Below are 24,076 nucleotides of genomic sequence, written 5' to 3' on the forward strand. Positions count from 1 at the left end.
ACCCAGTACTGCACTTCTTTTCAAATCACCCAGTACTGCACTTCTTTTCAAATCACCCAGTACTGCACTTCTTTTCAAATCACCCAGTACTGCACTTCTTTTCAAATCACCCAGTACTGCACTTCTTTTCAAATCACCCAGTACTGCACTTCTTTTCAAATCACCCAGTACTGCACTTCTTTTCAAATCACCCAGTACTGCACTTCTTTTCAAATCACCCAGTACTGCACTTCTTTTCAAATCACCCAGTACTGCACTTCTTTTTTTGTTGGTGCAAATAAATAAAACCTCAAGCCTAAACCTTCTGGTGTCGACTCCCATTTCTGAGTATCGAGATTAGATTCCGCCAGGAATTGACTCCTAAGATTCAGTATTTTGTTCAGTATTTTTGGAACGCAGGAGACTATATTTGCCGTATTTCCGAACACTCGCATCTTTCATTGTGAGCTAGCAAGGGACAGAGATAGAGGGGAGGGGCACAGTATAAGCAGGTCGGCCATCAGGCAGACGGAGTCACAACCATGTACTAGGCCTATCTACTGTTGAAGTTGGAAGTTTACATACAGTTGTGGCCAAAAATATTGGCACCTTTGCCTTGCCAGTAACTCACAATTTTCCCTAAAAATAAGTTGAAATTGAACAAAGTATTTGGTCTCCACAATTATTTATTTTACTGTTAATATTACAGAACCTTTGTTTTTGATTCAGAACGTAATATATCCATTTAAATCAGAAAATAAACAGGAATGGCATTGACAAAATTATTGACACCCTAAGACTTAATATTTGGTAGCACTGCCTTTGGTCAAAATAACTACAATCAAGCCCTTCCTATAACCATCAATGAGCTTCCTGAACCTCTGTACTGGTAGTTTGGCCCACTCCTCTTGTGCAAACTGCTCCAGTTCTCCCAGATTTGAAGGGTGCCTTTTCCCAACGGCTGTTTTCAGACCTCTCCACCGGCCACTTCAGAACAGTCCAACGTTTTGTCTTGAACCATTCTTGGGTGCTTTTTGAAGTGTGTTTGGGGTCAATGTTCTGCTTAGAAGACCCATGACCCAGCTTTCTGACACCGGGTCCGACATTGCGCTCCAAAATACCTTGGTATTCTCCTGATTTCATGATGCCATGTACATGTTCAAGGAACCCAGCGCCAGAAGCAGCAAGCAACCCCAAAACATCACTGACCCTCCTCCATGTTTGACTGTAGGGAAGGTGTTTCATTTCTTTGAAACTTAATTTTGTTTTCTGTAAACATAGAGATTGTGTGCTTTACCAAAAAGCTCTATTTTGGTCTCATCTGTTCACAAACCCCAGAAGGGTTTTGGCATGTTCAGGTGTGTTTTGTCAAATTGCAGCCGGGCTTTCTTATGTCTTTCTCACAGCAGTGGGGTCCTCCTGGGTCTCCTACCATATAACCCCCTTTCATTGAGTTGGTGGCGGATTGTGCTAGTTGAAACTGTCGTACCTTGTGTCTGAAGATCAGCTTGAATTTGTGTGGTAGTTGATCAAGGTGATTTCTCCACAATTCAAACAATCCTTCACTGCACAATTCCATCAAGTTCTCTCTTGCGGCCACCTCCAGGGAGGTGGGCGACAGTGGTGTGGGCCACAAACTTCTTGATAACATTATGTACGGTGGAAACAGGAACATCAAGGTCTCTGGAGATGGACTTGTAATCTTGTGTCTGACCTCAGATAATTCTCTGGTTTTCTTTCTTTTGTCCATGCTCGTTCCAGTACACACAGTTAAACAAAACAATAAGTCCTTTTCTCTATTTAAACTGGTTTAATATGTAAATTTTATACTGCAGGCACCTTCAACTCACCACAGGTGAGTTCAATTCTAAAGCAAATGAGAATCATCTGCTTGAAATCTAATAATTTCCAACTACTTCTAGAAGGTGCCAATAATATTGTCCAGGCCATTTTAGGATTTCTTTGTGGAATTAGCAAAGATTCAGTCAATTATTCAATTTCTTTTGTTTTGTTCAACTGCACACCGAAGACATACATATGTGGATCCCAAAATATGTTTTCATTTCAACAGTTTTCTGGAAGAAATGCTGCATTATTTGAAAAAAGTGCAGGGGTGCCAAAAAGTGCAGAACTATAGTTCTGGCAAGTCGGTTAGGACATCTACTTTGTGCATGACAAAAGTAATTTTTCCAAAAACTGTTTACAGACAGATTATTTCACTTATGATTCACTGTATCACAATTCCACTGATTCAGAAGTTGAAGCTTGGAAAATTACAGAAAATGTCATGGCTTTAGAAGCTTCTGATAGGCTAATTGACATAATTTGAGTCAATTGGAGGTGTACCTGTGGATGTATTTCAAGGCCTACCTTCAAACTCAGTGCCTCTTTGCTTGACATCATGGGAAAATCAAAAGTAAATCAGCCAAGACCTCAGAAAAATAAATTGTAGACCTCACAAGTCTGGTTCATCCTTGGGAGCAATTTCCAAACGCTTGAAGGTACCACGTTTATCTGTACAAACAATAGTATGCAAGTATAAACGCACTGGAACCACGCAGCCGTCATACCGCTCAGGAAGGAGACACGTTCTGTCTCCTTGAGATGAACATACTTTGGTGCAAATCAATCACAGAACAACAGCAAAGGACATTGTGAAGATGCTGGAGGAAACAGGTACAAAAGTATATCAACATAACCTGAAAGGCTGCTCGGCAAGGAAGAAGCCACTGTCCCGATCCGCCATAAAAAAGCCAGACTACGGTTTGCAACTGCACATGGGGACAAAGATCGTACTTGTTGGAGAAACATCCTCTGGTCTGATGAAACAAAAATAGAACTGTTTGGCCATAATGACCACTGTTATGTTGCAAGCCGAAGATGTTTGCAAGCCGAAGAACACCATCCCAACCGTGAAGCACAGGGGTGGCAGCATCATGTTGTGGGGGTGCTTTGCTGCAGGATGGACTGATGCACTTCACAAAATAGACGTCATCATGAGGACGGAAAATTATTTGGATATATTGAAGCAAAATCTCAAGACATCAGTCTTGTTAAGGCTTGGTCGCAAATGGGTCTTCCAAATGGACAATGACTCCAAGCATACTTCCAAAGTTGTGGCAAAATGGCTTAAGGACAACAAAGTCAAAGTATTGAAATGGCCATCACAAAGCCCTGACCTCAATCCCATAGAAAATGTGTGGGCAGAACTGAAAAAGTGTGTGTGAGCAAGGAGGCCTACAAACCTGACTCAGTTACACCAGCTCTGTTAGGAGGAATTTGCCAAAATTCACCCAACTTATTGTGGGAAACTTGGGGAAGGCTACCCGAAACGTTTGACCCAAGTTAAACAATTTAAAGGCAATGCTACCAAATACTAATTGAGTGTATGTAAACTTCTGACCCACTGGGAATCTGATGAAAGAAATAAGAGCTGAAATAAATCATTCTATATTCTTAAAATAAAGTGGTGATCCTAACTGACCTAAGACAGGGAATTTTTACGAGGATTACATTTCAGGAATTGTGAAAAAGTGAGTTTAATTGTATTTGGCTAAGGTGTATATAAACTTCCGACTTCAACTATATCGCAAATTTGGAATGCTGTATCTCCCAATTTCTTGGCTTGCAACTTCAGTGAAGCAGGACCTATCTATCATCAATCAATCAATAGGCTAGGATATTCTACAGGCAACAGACTGAAGACTGAACACACACTCGCATCATTACCAAAAAGAAGAGCAGGGGTGTAATCATTAGTGCAAACAGATGGCAAATAAAAGAAGAGTTTCTATTGGACAAATTCAGGTAGGTCCTTCTCAGTTTCGTTCCGTTTGCTTCTGTTCAGAAACGTTTTGCAACAGAATCAGTGTAATGAATACACCCCAGGCAAGCCAGCATGAGGGAGAGAGAGGAGAGGGCAGGCAGAAAGAACCATGGGGCACATATGTCTTAGTAATCTGCATCTTGCAATGTCTTGTCATGCATCCCTCGCAAATTCACTTGTTATACTTCAACTACACAACTTTCCCCATGGCCTTTATTGCCTATTGTCTAGTTAGTCTATAACACAGAAAAGAATGTGTTTGTGATAACAGCACTGTGATTTTGTGGGTGAAAAAAACCCATCCCTTTTCGGTAAACAACATTAAGAAACCCCTAAATGGTACCTTATTCCATATGCAGTGTACTTTCTGGGGAATAGGGCCCTATGGGGGCAGCAGGTAGCCTAGTGGTTAGCACGTTGGGCCAGTAACCGAAAGGCTGCTAGATCGAATCCCTGAGCTGACAAGGTAAAAACATGCCATTCTCCCCCTGAACAAGGCAGTTAACCCACTGTTCCTGGGCTGTCATTGTAAATAATAATTTGTTCTTAACTGACTTGCCTAGTTAAATAAAAAGGTTAAAAAAATGTAAAATAATAAATGGGACATAAGGCTAATTTCAGTAGCAGCCATAAACAGAAAGATTATGTGGGACTATTCCAGGATAAGGAGACTAATTCTGTGATGAGGAGATTGGATCAGTAACGGCTGCAGGAAACAACAAATGCAAATTAGACAGATGACTGTACATCAATATGACTGCAGTGCTCAGTGATACTCATTACAGGTTAGGATGGGAAGTCTTGAAACAGTCACTGGCTTTCTAAAATAAAGCAACATGAATATATCATTTGTTTGAGCAGATTGGTGTCCAGGCAAGTTGAATGCCAATAAGTTACATTTTTGAAGTCTTTGTCCCAAAGTGTTTGTCCCAAAGCACAACTTAGACAACTATATACACTGAGTGTACAAAACATTAAGGACACCTGATCTTTCCATGACAGACTGACCAGGTGAATCCAGGTGAAAGCTATGATACCTTATTGATGTCACCTGCTAAATCCACTTCAATCAGTGTAGATGAAGGGGAGGAGAGGTTAACAAAGGATTTTTAAGCCTTGAGACAAGTGAGACATGGATTGTGTATGTGTGTCATTCAGAGGGTGAATGGGCAAGACAAAATATAAGTGCCTTTGAAAGGGGTATGGTAGTAGGTGCCAGGTGCAACGGTTTGTGTCAAGAACTGCAATGCTGCTGGGTTTTTCACACACCAGTTTCCTGTGTGTCTCAAGAATGGTCCACCACCCAAAGGACATCCAGCCAACTTGACACAACTGTGGGAAGCATTGGAGTCGACATGGGTCAGCATCCTTGTGGAACGCTTTCAGCACCTCGTAGAGTCAATCCCGACGAATTGAGGCTGTTCTGAGGGCAAAAGCGGGTGCAACTCAATATTAGGAAGGTGTTCCTAATGTTTTGTACACTGTGTATATTTAAGCAATAAGTCCCGAGGGGGTGTGGTATATGGCCAAAGTACCACGGTAAAGGGCTGTTCTTATGCACAAAGCAATGCAGAGTGTCTGGATACAGGCCTTAGCCATGGAATGAATATTGGCCATATACCACAACCCCCTGAGGTGCCTTATTGCTATTATAAACTGGTTACCAACGTAATTAGAGAAGAAAAAATACATGTTGGTATACAGTCTGATATACCACAGCATTCAGGGCTCGAACCACCCAGTTTATAATCTGCAGTATGCAATAGATAAATAATCATAATTTACATCTGATAACATCTGGAATGTACACACAAACACACTCACTCCAAGTGGTTTGGGAAAAAAGCATCTCTATGCTTGCATGCAAATCGTCCCACAGTCCCTCCGATGTTTTTGACTGCAGGGAAAAGAATCCTAGCGTCAACAGCAGGTGCCACCTGACACATTGCAAAACATGGGTTATCTAAATGGGTTGTTAGCCATTCAAAACAATGGAGGAGACGGCAGTGTGTGTGTGTGTGATGGGACAGTGGGAACATTCCCCAATGTTATCCCAGCGAGACAACATCCTACTTCACAACACTGGGGTGGACAAAGGCACCATCTGGACGGGCCTTCAGATAACCTGTCCATCCATGGTGACAGGACAGAATAGGAACGCTGTGCAATGTTGTCCAAAAACAAAACAAAATTTTTCACAGTGAGACTAACAACTTGCCTCACAGCACTGGTTGAGAAGGAGCTGCCTGGCAGACACATGAGAGGTGACACTGTGCATTGCTGCACTTCAGTTTACTTCTCGAGTTTCAAACCATCCAGAGAGTTGGGTTACATCTCAGAGACCGAGAACAGAGAGTTGGGTTTCATCTCAGAGACCGTGAGACAGAGAACAGAGAGTTGGGTTACATTTCAGAGACCGTGAGACAGAGAACAGAGAGTTGGGTTACATCTCAGAGACAGTGAGACAGAGAACAGAGAGTTGGGTTACATCTCAGAGACCGTGAGACAGAGAACAGAGAGTTGGGTTACATCTCAGAGACAGTGCGACAGAGAGTTGGGTTACATCTCAGAGACAGTGCGACAGAGAGTTGGGTTACATCTCAGAGACAGTGCGACAGAGAGTTGGGTTACATCTCAGAGACAGTGCGACAGAGAGTTGGGTTACATCTCAGAGACAGTGCGACAGAGAGTTGGGTTACATCTCAGAGACAGTGCGACAGAGAGTTGGGTTACATCTCAGAGACAGTGCGACAGAGAGTTGGGTTACATCTCAGAGACAGTGCGACAGAGAACAGGGTTTAATGATATTAAGAACAGTAAGGACTACTGTGTCTTGTTCAACTCTCCATCTTCATTAGGTCAACTGTGACAGTGACTGCTAGCAATGTCAACCAGAAAAGGTCATGAGTCTGGGTGTTTGGCTTCCTGGATGAAAGAATGAAAGGACAGTCCTTCATGCTGACATTTGAACCCTGGAGGTAGAGGGAGGAAGCAGGAGAGGGAGGGAGGGGAGGAGGTGAATGTGGAGGGAAGAAGCAGGAGACGGAGGGAAGGAAGGTATGTGTCAATCCTCCACTGACTCTCAAGAGTCTCTGGTTTCTGGGCTGATCAGCTCAGGTTTCTCTGTGGCAGCTCAGTAGACTCCAGATATTCCACAGGTTACAGAGGCACGGAGGGAGGCCTGACTGACGCAGAGACTGCTGCAACTCAAGGTTTATCAGGCTCCGATAGGAAGGCTCTCGCAACATGCACCCTCATCATTGACCGACTGGTAGGACATTGGTCCTTACAGCTTTTCCATGAATTTCGACTTTAACGTTCCAAGATAAAGGCTGAGGAAACAGGACTTAGTGGTTATGGGCCGACACTCAGAACTTTTTACATACAGGACCTGGAAAGGTATAGTTGCTGCCATATTCATTTCCCAATATGACAACTCAATAGAAGTCAATGCAGGAACTTAAGATGTGAAATATCATTTCCACTTGAAGTTAGAGTACATGCCCAGTTCAATTCCTGAATTTATGTTATTTATTTTATTTATTTTACCTTTATTTAACTAGGCAAGTCAGTTAAGAACAAATTCTTATTTTCAATGACGGCCTAGGAACAGTGGGTTAACTGCCTGTTCAGGGGCAGAACGACAGATTTGTACCTTGTCAGCTCGGGGATTTGAACTTGCAACCTTTCGATGTACTGTAATTCAAATAGAGAGGGCCTCAACTTTGGATCATACTGTACATTAAATCAGAGTTCTTTGTATTGATCGCATTGGTCCTGACAAGCCAGTTGGTGAAGAGTAAAGCCAGGGTAAAGCCACATTGTTCTCAGAGGCAGCTGCATGTGGTGGTCACTGGTTAAGCATTACAGAGCGATCTGCTATAGCGTACATTAAGGAAAGCATTCAGACCCCTTCACTTTTTCCACATTTTGTTACCTTAAGGTCTTATTCAAAAAATAATTAAATGTTTTAAAAAATCCTCATCAATGTACACACACAACCCCACAAAGACAAAGCGAAAACAGGTTTTCAGAAATGTTAATGCAAATTATTTCAAAATAAAAACAAGAAATACCTCATTTAAATACGTATTCAGACCCTTTGCTATGAGACTCGAAATTGAGCTCAGATGCATCCTGTTTCCACTGATCATCCTTGAGATGTTTCTACAACTTGATTGTAAGTCCATCTGTGGCAAATTCAATTGATTGGACATGATTTGGAAAGGCACACACCTGTCTATATAAGGTCCCACAGTTGACAGTGCATTTCAGAGCAAAAACCAAGCCGTGAGGTTGAAGGAATTATCCGTAGAGCTCAGAGACAGGAGTGTGTCGAGGCATACATCTGGGGATGGGTACCAAAAATTGTCTGCAGCATTGAAGGTCCCCAAGAACAGTGGCCTCCAGCATTCTTAAATGGAAGTTTTGAACCACCAAGACTCTTCCTAGAGCTGGCTGCCTGGCCAAACTGAGCATTTGGGGAAGAAGGGCCTTGGTCAGGGTGGTGACCAAGAACCCGATGGTCACCCTGACAGAGCTCCAGAGTACCTCTGTGGAGATGGGAGAACCTTCCAGAAGGACAACCATCTCTGCAGCACTCCACCAATCAGGCCTTTATGGTAGAGTGGCCAGACGGAAGCCACTCCTCAGTAAAAAGGCACACAAAATCCCACTTGGAGTTTGCCAAAAGGCACCAAAGGACTCTGAGACCATGAGAAACAAGATTCTCTGATCTGACGAAACCAAGATTGAACTCTTTGGCCTGAATGCCAAGCGTCACGTCTGGAGGAAACTTGGCACCATCCCTATGGTGAAGCATGGTGGTGGCAGGATCATGCTGCAGGGATGTTTTTCAGCAGCAGGGAGACTAGTCAGGATTGAGAGAAAGATGAACAGCGCAAAGTACAGTGAGATCCTTGACGAAAACCGACTGGGGTGAAGGTTCACCTTCCAACAGGACAAGACCCTTAGCACACAGCCAAGACAATGCAGGAATGGCTTCAGGACAAGTCTCTGAATGTCCTTGAGTGGCCCAGCCAGAGCCTGGACATGAACCAGATCAAACATCTCTGGAGAGACCCGAATATAGCTGTGTAGTGATGCTCCCCATCCAACCTGACAGAGCTTGAGAGGATCTGCAGAGAAGAAATATAGGTATGCCAAGCTTGTAGCGTCATACCCAAGAAGACTCAAGGCTGTAAGCTTGTAGCATCATACCCAAGAAGACTCCAGGCTGTGAGCTTGTAGCATCATACCCAAGAAGACTCCAGGCTGTGAGCTTGTAGCATCATACCCAAGAAGACTCCAGGCTGTGAGCTTGTAGCGTCATACCCAAGAAGACTCCAGGCTGTGAGCTTGTAGCATCATACCCAAGAAGACTCCAGGCTGTAAGCTTGTAGCATCATACCCAAGAAGACTCCAGGCTGTGAGCTTGTAGCATCATACCCAAGAAGACTCGAGGCTGTGAGCTTGTAGCATCATACCCAAGAAGACTCCAGGCTGTGAGCTTGTAGCATCATACCCAAGAAGACTCGAGGCTGTAAGCTTGTAGCATCATACCCAAGAAGACTCCAGGCTGTGAGCTTGTAGCATCATACCCAAGAAGACTCCAGGCTGTGAGCTTGTAGCATCATACCCAAGAAGACTCGAGGCTGTGAGCTTGTAGCATCTTACCCAAGAAGACTCGAGGCTGTGAGCTTGTAGCATCATACCCAAGAAGACTCCAGGCTGTGAGCTTGTAGCATCATACCCAAGAAGACTCCAGGCTGTGAGCTTGTAGCATCATACCCAAGAAGACTCCAGGCTGTGAGCTTGTAGCATCATACCCAAGAAGACTCCAGGCTGTGAGCTTGTAGCATCATACCCAAGAAGACTCCAGGCTGTGAGCTTGTAGCATCATACCCAAGAAGACTCCAGGCTGTGAGCTTGTAGCATCATACCCAAGAAGACTCGAGGCTGTAAGCTTGTAGCATCATACCCAAGAAGACTCGAGGCTGTAAGCTTGTAGCATCATACCCAAGAAGACTCGAGGATGGTCTGAATTCTTATGTATATGTAATATTTCAGTGTTTCATTTTTTATAAAGATACAAAATTGCTTTGTCATTATGGGGTATTGTGTGCAGATTGATGAGGAGAAAAAATATTTAATACATTTTAGAATAAGGCTGTAATGTAACAAAATGTAGAAAGAATCAATGGGTCTGAATATTTTCTGAATGCACTGTTTATAAACAGCTGTATTCACACTCAGTGCTCTGGGTTAAAAGCCTTCATTAGGCTAGATTATACACATACCAGAGGACTCTATACACCCTGCACCTTTTCCCTGACTGTCCCCGACTCAGACACACAGGGGGAGGATTAGGGCCAGCGGTCAGTGTGACTCAGCTAGGTGGAGAGGTCAAAGTCTCACCTATAACTGGTTCCCTTTCACATGGATCAGTTACAGGACCGGGAGGAGTAGAAACTACATACCCAGAACTGCTACTGACTGCCTCTGACTGGGTTCTCTACCGCAATCCTTTATTTGGATTTCCCCTTAGGGGAAGTTCTATTGAATTCAATTGTGCACTATTAAAAGAACTGGACAATGGAAACACATACTGGGTTGCTGTTACTGCTGCAGACAAAGGCAAAGCAGCGGAGGGTAGTTGCAATGGAGGACAGCAGAACCCCTAACAGCACAGCTTTACCAGAGACAGCAGAACCCCTAACAGCACAGCTTTACCAGAGACAACAGAACCCCTAACAGCACAGCTTTACCAGAGACATCAGAACCCCTAACAGCACAGCTTTACCAGAGACAACAGAACCCCTAACAGCACAGCTTTACCAGAGACAGCAGAACCCCTAACAGCACAGCTTTACCAGAGACAACAGAACCCCTAACAGCACAGCTTTACCAGAGACAACAGAACCCCTAACAGCACAGCTTTACCAGAGACAACAGAACCCCTAACAGCACAGCTTTACCAGAGACAACAGAACCCCTAACAGCACAGCTTTACCAGAGACATCAGAACCCCTAACAGCACAGCTTTACCAGAGACAACAGAACCCCTAACAGCACAGCTTTACCAGAGACAACAGAACCCCTAACAGCACAGCTTTACCAGAGACAACAGAACCCCTAACAGCACAGCTTTACCAGAGACAGCAGAACCCCTAACAGCACAGCTTTACCAGAGACAGCAGAACCCCTAACAGCACAGCTTTACCAGAGACAGCAGAACCCCTAACAGCACAGCTTTACCAGAGACAGCAGAACCCCTAACAGCACAGCTTTACCAGAGACAACAGAACCCCTAACAGCCCAGCTTTACCAGAGACAACAGAACCCCTAACAGCCCAGCTTTACCAGAGACAACAGAACCCCTAACAGCACAGCTTTACCAGAGACAACAGAACCCCTAACAGCACAGCTTTACCAGAGACAACAGAACCCCTAACAGCACAGCTTTACCAGAGACAACAGAACCCCTAACAGCACAGCTTTACCAGAGACAACAGAACTCTTAACAGCACAGCTTTACCAGAGACAACAGAACCCCTAACAGCACAGCTTTACCAGAGACAACAGAACTCTTAACAGCACAGCTTTACCAGAGACAGCAGAACTCTTAACAGCACAGCTTTACCAGAGACAGCAGAACTCTTAACAGCACAGCTTTACCAGAGACAACAGCACAGCTTTACCAGAGACAACAGAACCCCTAACAGCACAGCTTTACCAGAGACAGCAGAACCCCTAACAGCACAGCTTTACCAGAGACAACAGAAGCCCTAACAGCACAGCTTTACCAGAGACAACAGAAGCCCTAACAGCACAGCTTTACCAGAGACAACAGAAGCCCTAACAGCACAGCTTTACCAGAGACAACAGAAGCCCTAACAGCACAGCTTTACCAGAGACAGCAGAAGCCCTAACAGCACAGCTTTACCAGAGACAACAGAACCCCTAACAGCACAGCTTTACCAGAGACAACAGAACCCCTAACAGCACAGCTTTACCAGAGACAACAGAACCCCTAACAGCACAGCTTTACCAGAGACAACAGAACCCCTAACAGCACAGCTTTACCAGAGACAACAGAACTCTTAACAGCACAGCTTTACCAGAGACAGCAGAACTCTTAACAGCACAGCTTTACCAGAGACAGCAGAACTCTTAACAGCACAGCTTTACCAGAGACAACAGCACAGCTTTACCAGAGACAACAGAACCCCTAACAGCACAGCTTTACCAGAGACAGCAGAACCCCTAACAGCACAGCTTTACCAGAGACAACAGAACTCTTAACAGCACAGCTTTACCAGAGACAGCAGAAGCCCTAACAGCACAGCTTTACCAGAGACAACAGAAGCCCTAACAGCACAGCTTTACCAGAGACAACAGAAGCCCTAACAGCACAGCTTTACCAGAGACAACAGAAGCCCTAACAGCACAGCTTTACCAGAGACAACAGAAGCCCTAACAGCACAGCTTTACCAGAGACAGCAGAAGCCCTAACAGCACAGCTTTACCAGAGACAACAGAAGCCCTAACAGCACAGCTTTACCAGAGACAACAGAAGCCCTAACAGCACAGCTTTACCAGAGACAGCAGAAGCCCTAACAGCACAGCTTTACCAGAGACAGCAGAAGCCCTAACAGCACAGCTTTACCAGAGACAACAGAAGCCCTAACAGCACAGCTTTACCAGAGACAACAGAACCCCTAACAGCACAGCTTTACCAGAGACAGCAGAAGCCCTAACAGCACAGCTTTACCAGAGACAACAGAAGCCCTAACAGCACAGCTTTACCAGAGACAACAGAAGCCCTAACAGCACAGCTTTACCAGAGACAACAGAACCCCTAACAGCACAGCTTTACCAGAGACAGCAGAAGCCCTAACAGCACAGCTTTACCAGAGACAACAGAACCCCTAACAGCACAGCTTTACCAGAGACAGCAGAACCCTTAACAGCACAGCTTTACCAGAGACAGCAGAAGCCCTAACAGCACAGCTTTACCAGAGACAGCAGAAGCCCTAACAGCACAGCTTTACCAGAGACAGCAGAAGCCCTAACAGCACAGCTTTACCAGAGACAACAGAAGCCCTAACAGCACAGCTTTACCAGAGACAACAGAACCCCTAACAGCACAGCTTTACCAGAGACAGCAGAAGCCCTAACAGCACAGCTTTACCAGAGACAACAGAAGCCCTAACAGCACAGCTTTACCAGAGACAACAGAAGCCCTAACAGCACAGCTTTACCAGAGACAACAGAACCCCTAACAGCACAGCTTTACCAGAGACAGCAGAAGCCCTAACAGCACAGCTTTACCAGAGACAACAGAACCCCTAACAGCACAGCTTTACCAGAGACAGCAGAACCCTTAACAGCACAGCTTTACCAGAGACAGCAGAAGCCCTAACAGCACAGCTTTACCAGAGACAGCAGAAGCCCTAACAGCACAGCTTTACCAGAGACAGCAGAAGCCCTAACAGCACAGCTTTACCAGAGACAGCAGAAGCCCTAACAGCACAGCTTTACCAGAGACAACAGAACTCTTAACAGCACAGCTTTACCAGAGACAGCAGAAGCCCTTACGGCATTTTTAAATATTTTTTATATTTAATTTTTTAAATATTTTTTTTATGGTGATTTTATTTTTATTTACATCCCACAGCTATGGTTTTACTCCAGCAGCAACCAGCTGAGGTGCTGCAGCACCCCTACATCCCACAGCTATGGTTTTACTCCAGCAGCAACCAGCTGAGGTGCTGCAGCACCCCTACATCCCACAGCTATGGTTTTACTCCAGCAGCAACCAGCTGAGGTGCTGCAGCACCCCTACATCCCACAGCTATGGTTTTACTCCAGCAGCAACCAGCTGAGGTGCTGCAGCACCCCTACATCCCACATCTATGGTTTTACTCCAGCAGCAACCAGCTGAGGTGCTGCAGCACCCCTACATCCCACAGCTATGGTTTTACTCCAGCAGCAACCAGCTGAGGTGCTGCAGCACCCCTACATCCCACATCTATGGTTTTACTCCAGCAGCAACCAGCTGAGGTGCTGCAGCACCCCTACATCCCACAGCTATGGTTTTACTCCAGCAGCAACCAGCTGAGGCGCTGCAGCACCCCTACATCCCACAGCTATGGTTTTACTCCAGCAGCAACCAGCTGAGGTGCTGCAGCTATGGTTTTACTCCAGCAGCAACCAGCTGAGGTGCTGCAGCACCCCTACATCCCACAGCTATGGTTTTACTCCAGCAGCAACCAGCTGAGGTGCTGCAGCACCCCTACATCCCACAGCTATGGTTTTACTCCAGCATCAACCAGCTGAGGTGCTGCAGCACCCCTACATCCCACAGCTATGGTTTTACTCCAGCAGCAACCAGCTGAGGTGCTGCAGCACCCCTACATCCCACAGCTATGGTTTTACTCCAGCAGCAACCAGCTGAGGTGCTGCAGCACCCCTACATCCCACATCTATGGTTTTACTCCAGCAGCAACCAGCTGAGGTGCTGCAGCACCCCTACATCCCACAGCTATGGTTTTACTCCAGCAGCAACCAGCTGAGGTGCTGAAGCACCCCTACATCCCACATCTATGGTTTTACTCCAGCAGCAACCAGCTGAGGTGCTGCAGCACCCCTACATCCCACAGCTATGGTTTTACTCCAGCAGCAACCAGCTGAGGCGCTGCAGCACCCCTACATCCCACAGCTATGGTTTTACTCCAGCAGCAACCAGCTGAGGTGCTGCAGCTATGGTTTTACTCCAGCAGCAACCAGCTGAGGTGCTGCAGCACCCCTACATCCCACAGCTATGGTTTTACTCCAGCAGCAACCAGCTGAGGTGCTGCAGCACCCCTACATCCCACAGCTATGGTTTTACTCCAGCATCAACCAGCTGAGGTGCTGCAGCACCCCTACATCCCACAGCTATGGTTTTACTCCAGCATCAACCAGCTGAGGTGCTGCAGCACCCCTACATCCCACAGCTATGGTTTTACTCCAGCATCAACCAGCTGAGGTGCTGCAGCACCCCCACATCCCACAGCTATGGTTTTACTCCAGCAGCAACCAGCTGAGGTGCTGCAGCACCCCTACATCCCACAGCTATGGGTTTACTCCAGCAGCAACCAGCTGAGGTGCTGCAGCACCCCTACATCCCACAGCTATGGTTTTACTCCAGCAGCAACCAGCTGAGGTGCTGCAGCACCCCTACATCCCACAGCTATGGTTTTACTCCAGCAGCAACCAGCTGAGGCGCTGCAGCACCCCTACATCCCACAGCTATGGTTTTACTCCAGCAGCAACCAGCTGAGGAACTGCAGCACCCGTACATCCCACAGCTATGGTTTTACTCCAGCAGCAACCAGCTGAGGTGCTGCAGCACCCCTACATCCCACAGCTATGGTTTTACTCCAGCAGCACCCCTACATCCCACAGCTATGGTTTTACTCCAGCAGCAACCCTACATTCCACAGCTATGGTTTTACTCCAGCAGCAACCCTACATTCCACAGCTATGGTTTTACTCCAGCAGCACCCCTACATCCCACAGCTATGGTTTTACTCCAGCAGCAACCCTACATTCCACAGCTATGTTTTACTCCAGCAGCACCCCTACATCCCACAGCTATGGTTTACTCCAGCAGCACCCCTACATCCCACAGCTATGGTTTTACTCCAGCAGCAACCCTACATTCCACAGCTATGGTTTTACTCCAGCAGCACCCCTACATCCCACAGCTATGGTTTACTCCAGCAGCAACCCTACATTCCACAGCTATGGTTTTACTCCAGCAGCACCCTTACATCCCACAGCTATGGTTTTACTCCAGCAGCACCCCTACATCCCACAGCTATGGTTTTACTCCAGCAGCACCCCTACATCCCACAACTATGGTTTTACTCCAGCAGCAACCCTACATTCCACAGCTATGGTTTTACTCCAGCAGCACCCCTACATCCCACAGCTATGGTTTTACTCCAGCAGCAACCCTACATTCCACAGCTATGTTTTACTCCAGCAGCACCCCTACATCCCACAGCTATGGTTTACTCCAGCAGCACCCCTACATCCCACAGCTATGGTTTTACTCCAGCAGCAACCCTACATTCCACAGCTATGGTTTTACTCCAGCAGCACCCCTACATCCCACAGCTATGGTTTACTCCAGCAGCAACCCTACATTCCACAGCTATGGTTTTACTCCAGCAGCACCCCTACATCCCACAGCTATGGTTTTACTCCAGCAGCACCCCTACATCCCACAGCTATGGTTTTACTCCAGCAGCACCCCTACATCCCACAACTATGGTTTTACTCCAGCAGCAACCCTACATTCCACAGCTATGGTTTTACTCCAGCAGCACCCCTACATCCCACAGCTATGGTTTTACTCCAGCAGCACCCCTACATCCCACAGTTATGGTTTTACTCCAGCAGCAACCCTACATTCCACAGCTATGGTTTTACTCCAGCAGCACCCCTACATCCCACAGCTATGGTTTTACTCCAGCAGCACCCCTACTTTCCACAGCTATGGTTTTACTCCAGCAGCACCCCTACATCCCACAGCTATGGTTTTACTCCAGCAGCAACCAGCTGAGGAACTGCAGCAGAAGTTCCACTCAAAATAGGCTCTGTATGCTGCTCGTGTGTGACAGTTGTGTTGGATAAATACGATAGCCTACATAACCACTAACGAAAATACACACGCACCAATTTAAATCAACGAAATTATGCAAATTAACCTCTAAACTAACAAGCGTGACATCAAATGTGTTTACATGGACTGGTATTTCCACCAATAAAAATGAATACTGAATATTGTTCTTTCTCCCGGTCAATTTGGCCAGCAACAATTTTATTTATTGTCTTTTCATTTATTTTATTGGGCAAAAGCCAGCAATTACCAGCTAACGGAAACCATGACACACACAGCTTTGTTTGTGACATTTCTGGACTTTTTGGAGTATACAAATGTTTGATCGTTAAAAATCCTATTTTCCCAAACCCTGAATCTAACACCTAACCCCAAAACCCCTAACCCCAAAACCCCTAACCCTTAAGCTTAAAATAGCCTTTGAACAAGTTCAGGACATTCAGGTGAATTGATAGGACATTGAGGTCCTGATAATGTAGGAAAACAAGTATAGCTCAGTCTTACTGTGCAGCAGGATTTAATCAGCAGCTTTCCGCAGCGCAGCAGGGAAGCCCAGACAGTACCACACACACACACACACACACACACACACACACACACACACACACACACACACACACGCTGGGCTGCAAATGAGCATCCAGATTCAGCGGACAGATGTGGATCCTTGCTGTGCTAAAGTGTATTGGTGTGATCACTGGGCAAAGCAAGTCAAATCAGTGCAGTTTTCCTCCATGGGATTGAATCCCAGTTGGACGTGTAGTATATTTAAGGTGTGTGGGTGCCACTTTACTGGAGCTATTGTCTGGCTGGTGACCACATTGGAGTAGAACTCATATACATACAGTACAGTCCAGCCAAAGCTCAGCTCCACAGCTGGGTTTGAGGGAGGCAGTGGGATGGGAGGGACTATCGGCACCATCCCCCTCGCCAAGGGGACAGGTGATGAATCTACAAAGATCAATAAGAGATCCAAAAGAGGTCTACCAAGGGTCTCAATGGAGTTAAATCTGAGACGTTCAGATATGGACTGTAACATGGCCAGGGAGGTAAGACTTACCCAACTCCCTGGAGACAGGAGAGACCGCAGCATTCTCTCCGATCTTAGAGACCGCATCAAAGTACACCTTTCCAGCCAGGCTCATCGCTGTAAAAAAACAAGTATGGCTTTACTAAATGTGGAAATGCAGAGTGTAAAAGAACTACTACACAAGCACACTGAATTTAAAATCAGACCTACTGTTTATTATACACATAATACATCTTTAAACAGTGAACCCCTCTATGACTAATGCATGAGATAACTGAAGATAAATGTTGGTCAGAGACACGTCCTGGTAACCAAGTAACCTGCCATGGCAATAGGATACAGAACAGGACAGTTCAGCAATAAGACGGCTGCTCACCTGCCACTGATTTCTCATAGCTCTTCCCCAGGTTGACCAGGTTCCTGAGCCCAGGGTTGAACTGTTCCATTACATTCTGGGAAGAGGAGAGAAGATGGGTAGTTGGGTTAAATGGGGTCACTGTCACAACAACATTCTCAGCCTTTTCTCACTTTCTCTCTTTAGTGTTTGTTAGTGAGTGAGTGAGTGAGGGAGTGGGTGAGTGAGTGAGTGAGTACACCATTCACACGACTACAGAGGGTGGGACTCAGCCCAACACACCATTGGGTGCACACTGCCTACCCTACAGGTCACCTACAACACCAGGTGTCACAGGAAGACCAAGAAGAACCTCGGGGATCTCAGGCTCGGCCTGTCCTCCCCACTTACATCACTCTGTATAAGAGCATCTTGGCTAAAACTGACACACTGGCCAATAGCTTCTACCCCCAGACCATCAGGTTGCTGAATAGCCACCACTAGTCAGCTACTTAAAAAAGAAAAAAATGTTTTACCTTTATTTAACTAGGCAAGTTAGTTAAGAACAAATTCTTATTTTCAATGACGGCCTAGGAACAGTGGGTTAACTGCCTGTTCAGGGGTAGAACGACAGATTTGTACCTTGTCAGCTCGGGGATTTGAACTTGCAACCTTTCAGTTACTAGTCCAATGCTCTAACCACTAGGCTACCCTGCCGCCCCCACGGACATGTATCACTGTTACAGTGGTAAATAAGAGTATATTATAATTTGTGTTATTGCCCCATTCACTTCTCTTGACCTGCACTGTTGGAGCTTAAGAATTTCCCTTTACTCTGTAATGACATCTGCTAACCTGTGCATGTGACTAATAACCTCTAAACTAAACTAATACAGTTAGCTCTACAGACTATGACCAAAGCAGCCAATGATTAACCAGAGATTGACAAAGGCCTACACTCTGGCTTTCATCTGCATTCCAATGGCAACACTGCCATTCCTCTGACTGAGAAAGAGACACAAATGGAAACAGAATATGGGAGTAGATGGAGAGAAAAAAGAGAATCAAGAAGCGAGAGAGTGAAGCATGTTATTATGCATGTTTAGAGATCATTTCCAATATCAAGAGGCTTTTTTTATGGACAGCTCCAATTGATTTCAATAAATCAGGAATGGAAGTTCTCTCTCAGAAGTCTCTGTCATATTTTCTTCATTTTCCCAGAAGCCTCCATTCAATAAAATGACAATGGATTTGATTGATATGGATCCTTGGGGACCAGTAACATCAGCTCTGTTATCATCCTATATAATTTATTCCCTGTGGGATCATGATCATTGTCTCAGGGGTCTATCTTCCTGTACACACTTCTTCTCTTCTCTCTTATTTGACAGCTTTCTTATTTATTAATGACATGTCCTGTTACATCATGTTTACATACTGTTTGGAAAGATACGGGTGAGTTACACCCAAGAATCCGGGAAATGATATATAAAACCATAGTAGCATATCAGTACAGTCTTGTCTATGAACAAAGCAGGAGGAGAAGCCATTGCAATGTAGAATGTTATGGCTATTCAGTCACACAGTAAACAGTAGACTACACAATGAAAAGTAGACCGTATGCAATTCACTGGTGAGTCAACTGATCTGGCAGTAAACTTCTTATTTTCTGTATGTATGTTATAATACAGAGGCAGGTTATAATTCATCCATTACTACGCTCAAGCAGGTCTCTATTATTCAGAAGGAAATAAAATCCTGCATAATGCTGCTTGGCTCCCAGGTAATATTTTAAATAGGACCATTTCGATCCTCTTTTGCATGTACTCACATCATATTAGGAATAAAGACCATGTTAATAAGCAGTCAGGAGCAGCTCAGTTGACTTGCCTACCACTGAGACCTAACTGGTGATGTTGGAGTAGGAGAGGGAGGCTGTCTAATCTTACCACAGTCAAACCCTGCAGCTAAATAATTAAACCTGTGGACACTTTTCCCTCCGTTTCATCATCACCTCAAGGAGAGAGAGGAGCTAAAGGGGGGCTGTTCTGTTCCTGTTCTGACTGTCTCAGGGGACCAAAGTCTAACTCAGTCTAACTGCTCTCTGAGGTGGACTTCAACGCCAGTGAGAGGCACATCAAGGCATCCACTTGTTCCTTCTTCCTTTCATATCGCAGAGAGAAAGAGAGAGCGCACACCCTATCACTCAACAACCTGTCGAGTGTGTGCACTGTGAGGGTGCAACACTTGACACCAAGCAGAGCGAGTTACACAGTAATAGCTAATTAATCCTTAAGAGTCTAAGCCGGTGTGTGTGTGTGTGTGTGTGGGGGGGTTCTATTAAGTGAACATATGGAATTGTTTTAAGATGGTCATACCAGGGATCATTTAGCTATTAGATTTGAAATCTTTTTATCTTTCCTCTTAGCTTTGCTTTTCCTCAGGGTGCTTTTTTCTATTTCAGTTTCTATTGTTATTCTTTAGTTTTTATCCTCTTATGTTTCTTGTGTAGTTCATTTGTATTTTCTTATGTTTTTTCCTGTGAAGCGCATTGCGTTGCATTCCTGTCTGAAATGTGCTATGTAAATAATGCTTGATTTGATATTAGGACCCCTTTAGGTATCAAAAAATATATATTTGATGAAACACTGAATTTGGCCTTACTGCTATTAGCCCATCGAAACGCATTGAATAACAGATTCATACATGGAAAAGTTTGTTTTGAAGTGTCTGTCCTTATATCTGAGAGATATAAGAGATATAAGAGATATAAGAAAGATAAGGAAATAATTGGTATTCAATTTTTACCCATATTTAACCCCTTTTTTTGGGACACTAAAATAAATCCATACATTTCAATTAATTGTTTAACTGGTACCAGGTTACATTCAGACGAGTCTTGTAAGCATTCTTGAAATAAACGAAGAACACCATCATGTTCGTGAGAGTCTCATCTGTAGGCCAAACCATTCGGACACTACAGATGTTTTTGTGAGAAGAGCGATTTTCAGGATGTCTCATGGTCTGACAAACACAGCTGTAGCTCGGCCACCAGATATCTCTGGCTTAAACAGGCAGTCTTGTTATTATGTGGGGGTGCGGACATGGACTCTAGGGGGTTAATTAATGGGTATGACTACTAAAAACTGGTTTTCCAATGGCTTTGACAAGTGGCAAATCAATCCATTGATGTGGATACTATAACACTTGGGGTAATTGTATTGTGATATAACATTAAGTAGCATTTCTGATACTCAAATGTAGAAAAAGGGACCCAAGACAGAGATGGAAAGAAACCCCCCAAAAAAAGACAGCTTTCCCAGCAATAGATTTTATACCACCTACTCATCTGTCAAAATGAGAGGCCATTAACTGACACAGCTGGTGTGTGGTCAATGTACATTAGGGAACTAATGATGGGATAAAAAAGGATTAAATGTGGTGGAGAAAACAATGAGGGGGAGTACTTCTCTGCTATTATGCTTTCTATTCTGTGTATTCTCTATAACCACCCAGACTCAGACCCTGCCCAATGACAAGTGTAGCCGATGAAACCATGACAATACACCACAGCTGGGCTACACTATGAAGAAGGGTATAGTTAGGACAACCCTTCATTATCACATGGAACTTAACTGTATAGGCTACAGTCTTAAGTAGACAGTAGGCTACTTGAAAGCCTGCTCAATGATGCTAGGCACAAGTGGTGTAGGCTAACTGAAGACTCTCACGACAGAAGTATTATGCTTTGTGCCTCTACATCAGGGATGGGCAACTGGCGGCCTGCGGATCAATTCTCCAAATTTGGTTGTGCATCACCAGATCGCTTTTTATGCCAGTCACTCCATTAGCCAATGTCAGCTAACATTGTTTTAGATTGGTAAATGAATCTAACGGCAAGCTATCTAAACTTGTAGTAGGCTAAGCATGGTGGAATTACCAACCGGGGGTCCCATTGATCATCTGATATAATTAAATACTGCAAACATTTGTCCCCAACCAATGGCAAAATGTGTACAATTGCAGGAAATTAACTCAAACTTTTTAAAAATGATCTTTGTCTAGGGCCGCTCTGACTGCATGTGTGGATATGGATGTGGGTACACAGACCCATGAGCCACTGCGGCCCCTCATGAGTATCCATTTTTTGTGGACCCCACCTGCTTCAAAGTTGCCCATCTCTCCTCTACATAATGTTCTTAGTAGCCTATGGCATGTGTGTCTACTGTACATGCATAGCATAGTACAATAGTACACTTCATGACCAAAAGTATGTTGACACCTGCTCATCGAACATCTCATTCCAAAATCATGGGCATAATATGGAGTTGCCCCCCCTCCGCTGCTATAACAGCCTCCACTCTTCTGGGAAGGCTTTCCACTAGATGTTGGAACATTATTGCGGGGACTTGCTTCCATTCAGCCACAAGAGCATTAGTGAGGTCGGGCACTGATATTGGGCAATTAGGCCTGGATCGCAGTTGGCGTTCCAATTCATCCCAAAGGTGTTCGATGGGGTTGAGGTCAGGGTTCTGTGCAGGCCAGTCAAGTTTTTCCACACCGACCTCGACAAACTATTTCTGTATGGTCCTTGCTTTGTGCACGGGGTCATTGTCATGCTTTCCCAAACTGTTGCCACAAAGTTGGAAGCACAGAATCGTCTAGAATGTCATTGTATGCTGTAGCGTTAAGATTTCCCTTCACTGGAACTAAGGGGCCCAGCCCAAAGCATGAAAAACAGCCCCAGACCATTATTCCTCCTCCACCAAACTTTACAGCGGGCACTATGCATTTGGGCAGGTAGTGTTCTCCTGGCATCCACCAAACACAGATTAGTCCATCGGTCTGCAAGATGGTGAAGCTTGATTCATCACTCCAGAGAATGCGTTTCCACGGCTCCAGAGTCCAATGGCGACGAACTTTACACCACTCCAGCCGACGTTTGGCATTGTGAATGGTACTTAGGCTTGGGGCGGCTGCTTGGCCATAGAAACCTATTTCATGAAGCTCACATCGAACAGCTCGTGCTGATGTTGCTTCCAGAGGCAGTTTGGAAGTCGATAGTGAGTGTTGCAACCGAGGACAGAGGATTTTTATGTGCTACGTGCTTCAGCGGTCCAGTTCTGTGAGCTTTTGTGGCCTACCAGTTCGTAGCTGAGCTAGAAGCTTCCACTTCACAATAACAGCACTTACAGTTGACTGGGGCAGCTCAACTGTCAGCAACGGGTGTGGCTGAAATAGTCTAATCCACTAAATTGAAGGGGTGTCCACATACTTTTGTATATGTAGTGTATATCTAGTCTCTCTAGCTATAGGCCTACAATATTTGGGTGACACAAGTAGTGAGCAACCTGTTATCAATACCACTTTCGGAATTCAGGCAACTGAGGAAGTTATTACCCTACATAGTAAAACAACATTGCAGGTGTTTATATGGGAGGTGTTTTCACGGGGAAAGCCCGACCATTTATGGTATCTCATAAAGGTTCATTCAGTTAATTATAATACATTGACTCAAGCAACACATGGTCTCATACGGTCGTTTACCTTGTATGTACTTTCGGTGAGCTTGTTCACTTCTTCAGGGTCCCTCGACATGGTTATATCCCTATCAGCGCTCGTAAAAAATAATACAAATGTCCAGAATAAACTCCCCAGACAGAATAAATATGTGACACTATCGACTCATCGAATTCTTCATAACATGGCGCGCTCCATATAGACTGCCGAGAAAGATCCTATTTACCTGTCTTTCCCTTCTACAGTAGTCGATCATGAAAAAGGGAGAGACAATTTCTTCCGAAGGCAAAAGTGAAGTGCAACCGTGCGTTCTCAAAGGACGGCCTGGGGTAAAAGCTGAGCTGTCAAACTTCTGCTTCGATTAACAGTGAGTCGGTTGGTGGGAAAGGTAGGCGGGCAGGGTGTTATTGTTCGACGTCATTCATTAGTGCGATGAAAGGTGACCGTGTACAGTGGACACTGGCAGGTGTAGGGCGCTCCCTGGAGGCGACCAATGGCCAACCACGTGGGCAGAATATGTATAATCTATGGAATAATTATAATCCATATCCTATTTATCAATACAAAGGTTAATAATTGAAAAACACCAGACACCATTTATTTAGGCTATCCTTCCCTTTCTTCCACACTAATTCCCTGCCTGCAGTCTCGATAAATTGAGAAACAAAACTTTACCAGGCTCAAACCTGTTGCTGCAATTTGACATAATATTGT

General features: G+C 45.0%; 1 protein-coding gene across 1 annotated transcript in view; it reads right to left on the reverse strand.

Moving 5' to 3' along the window:
* Positions 1 to 23,820, reverse strand: part of baiap2l1b (BAR/IMD domain containing adaptor protein 2 like 1b) — a 78,887-nt gene extending 55,067 nt beyond the window's left edge. Inside the window, exons 1-3 of the mRNA XM_031813945.1 lie at positions 23,390 to 23,820; positions 17,885 to 17,960; positions 17,539 to 17,625 (exon numbers count right to left, since the gene is read on the reverse strand). Of these exons, the coding sequence (XP_031669805.1) occupies positions 17,539 to 17,625; positions 17,885 to 17,960; positions 23,390 to 23,440 (214 nt within the window). The 5' untranslated portion in view covers positions 23,441 to 23,820. The remainder of the gene's footprint in view (positions 1 to 17,538; positions 17,626 to 17,884; positions 17,961 to 23,389) is intronic.
* Positions 23,821 to 24,076: the final 256 nt, after the last annotated feature.

This window comes from Oncorhynchus kisutch, unplaced genomic scaffold (assembly GCF_002021735.2).
Source record: "Oncorhynchus kisutch isolate 150728-3 unplaced genomic scaffold, Okis_V2 Okis06b-Okis10b_hom, whole genome shotgun sequence".
In the NCBI taxonomy this organism is placed as follows: Eukaryota; Metazoa; Chordata; class Actinopteri; order Salmoniformes; family Salmonidae; genus Oncorhynchus; species Oncorhynchus kisutch.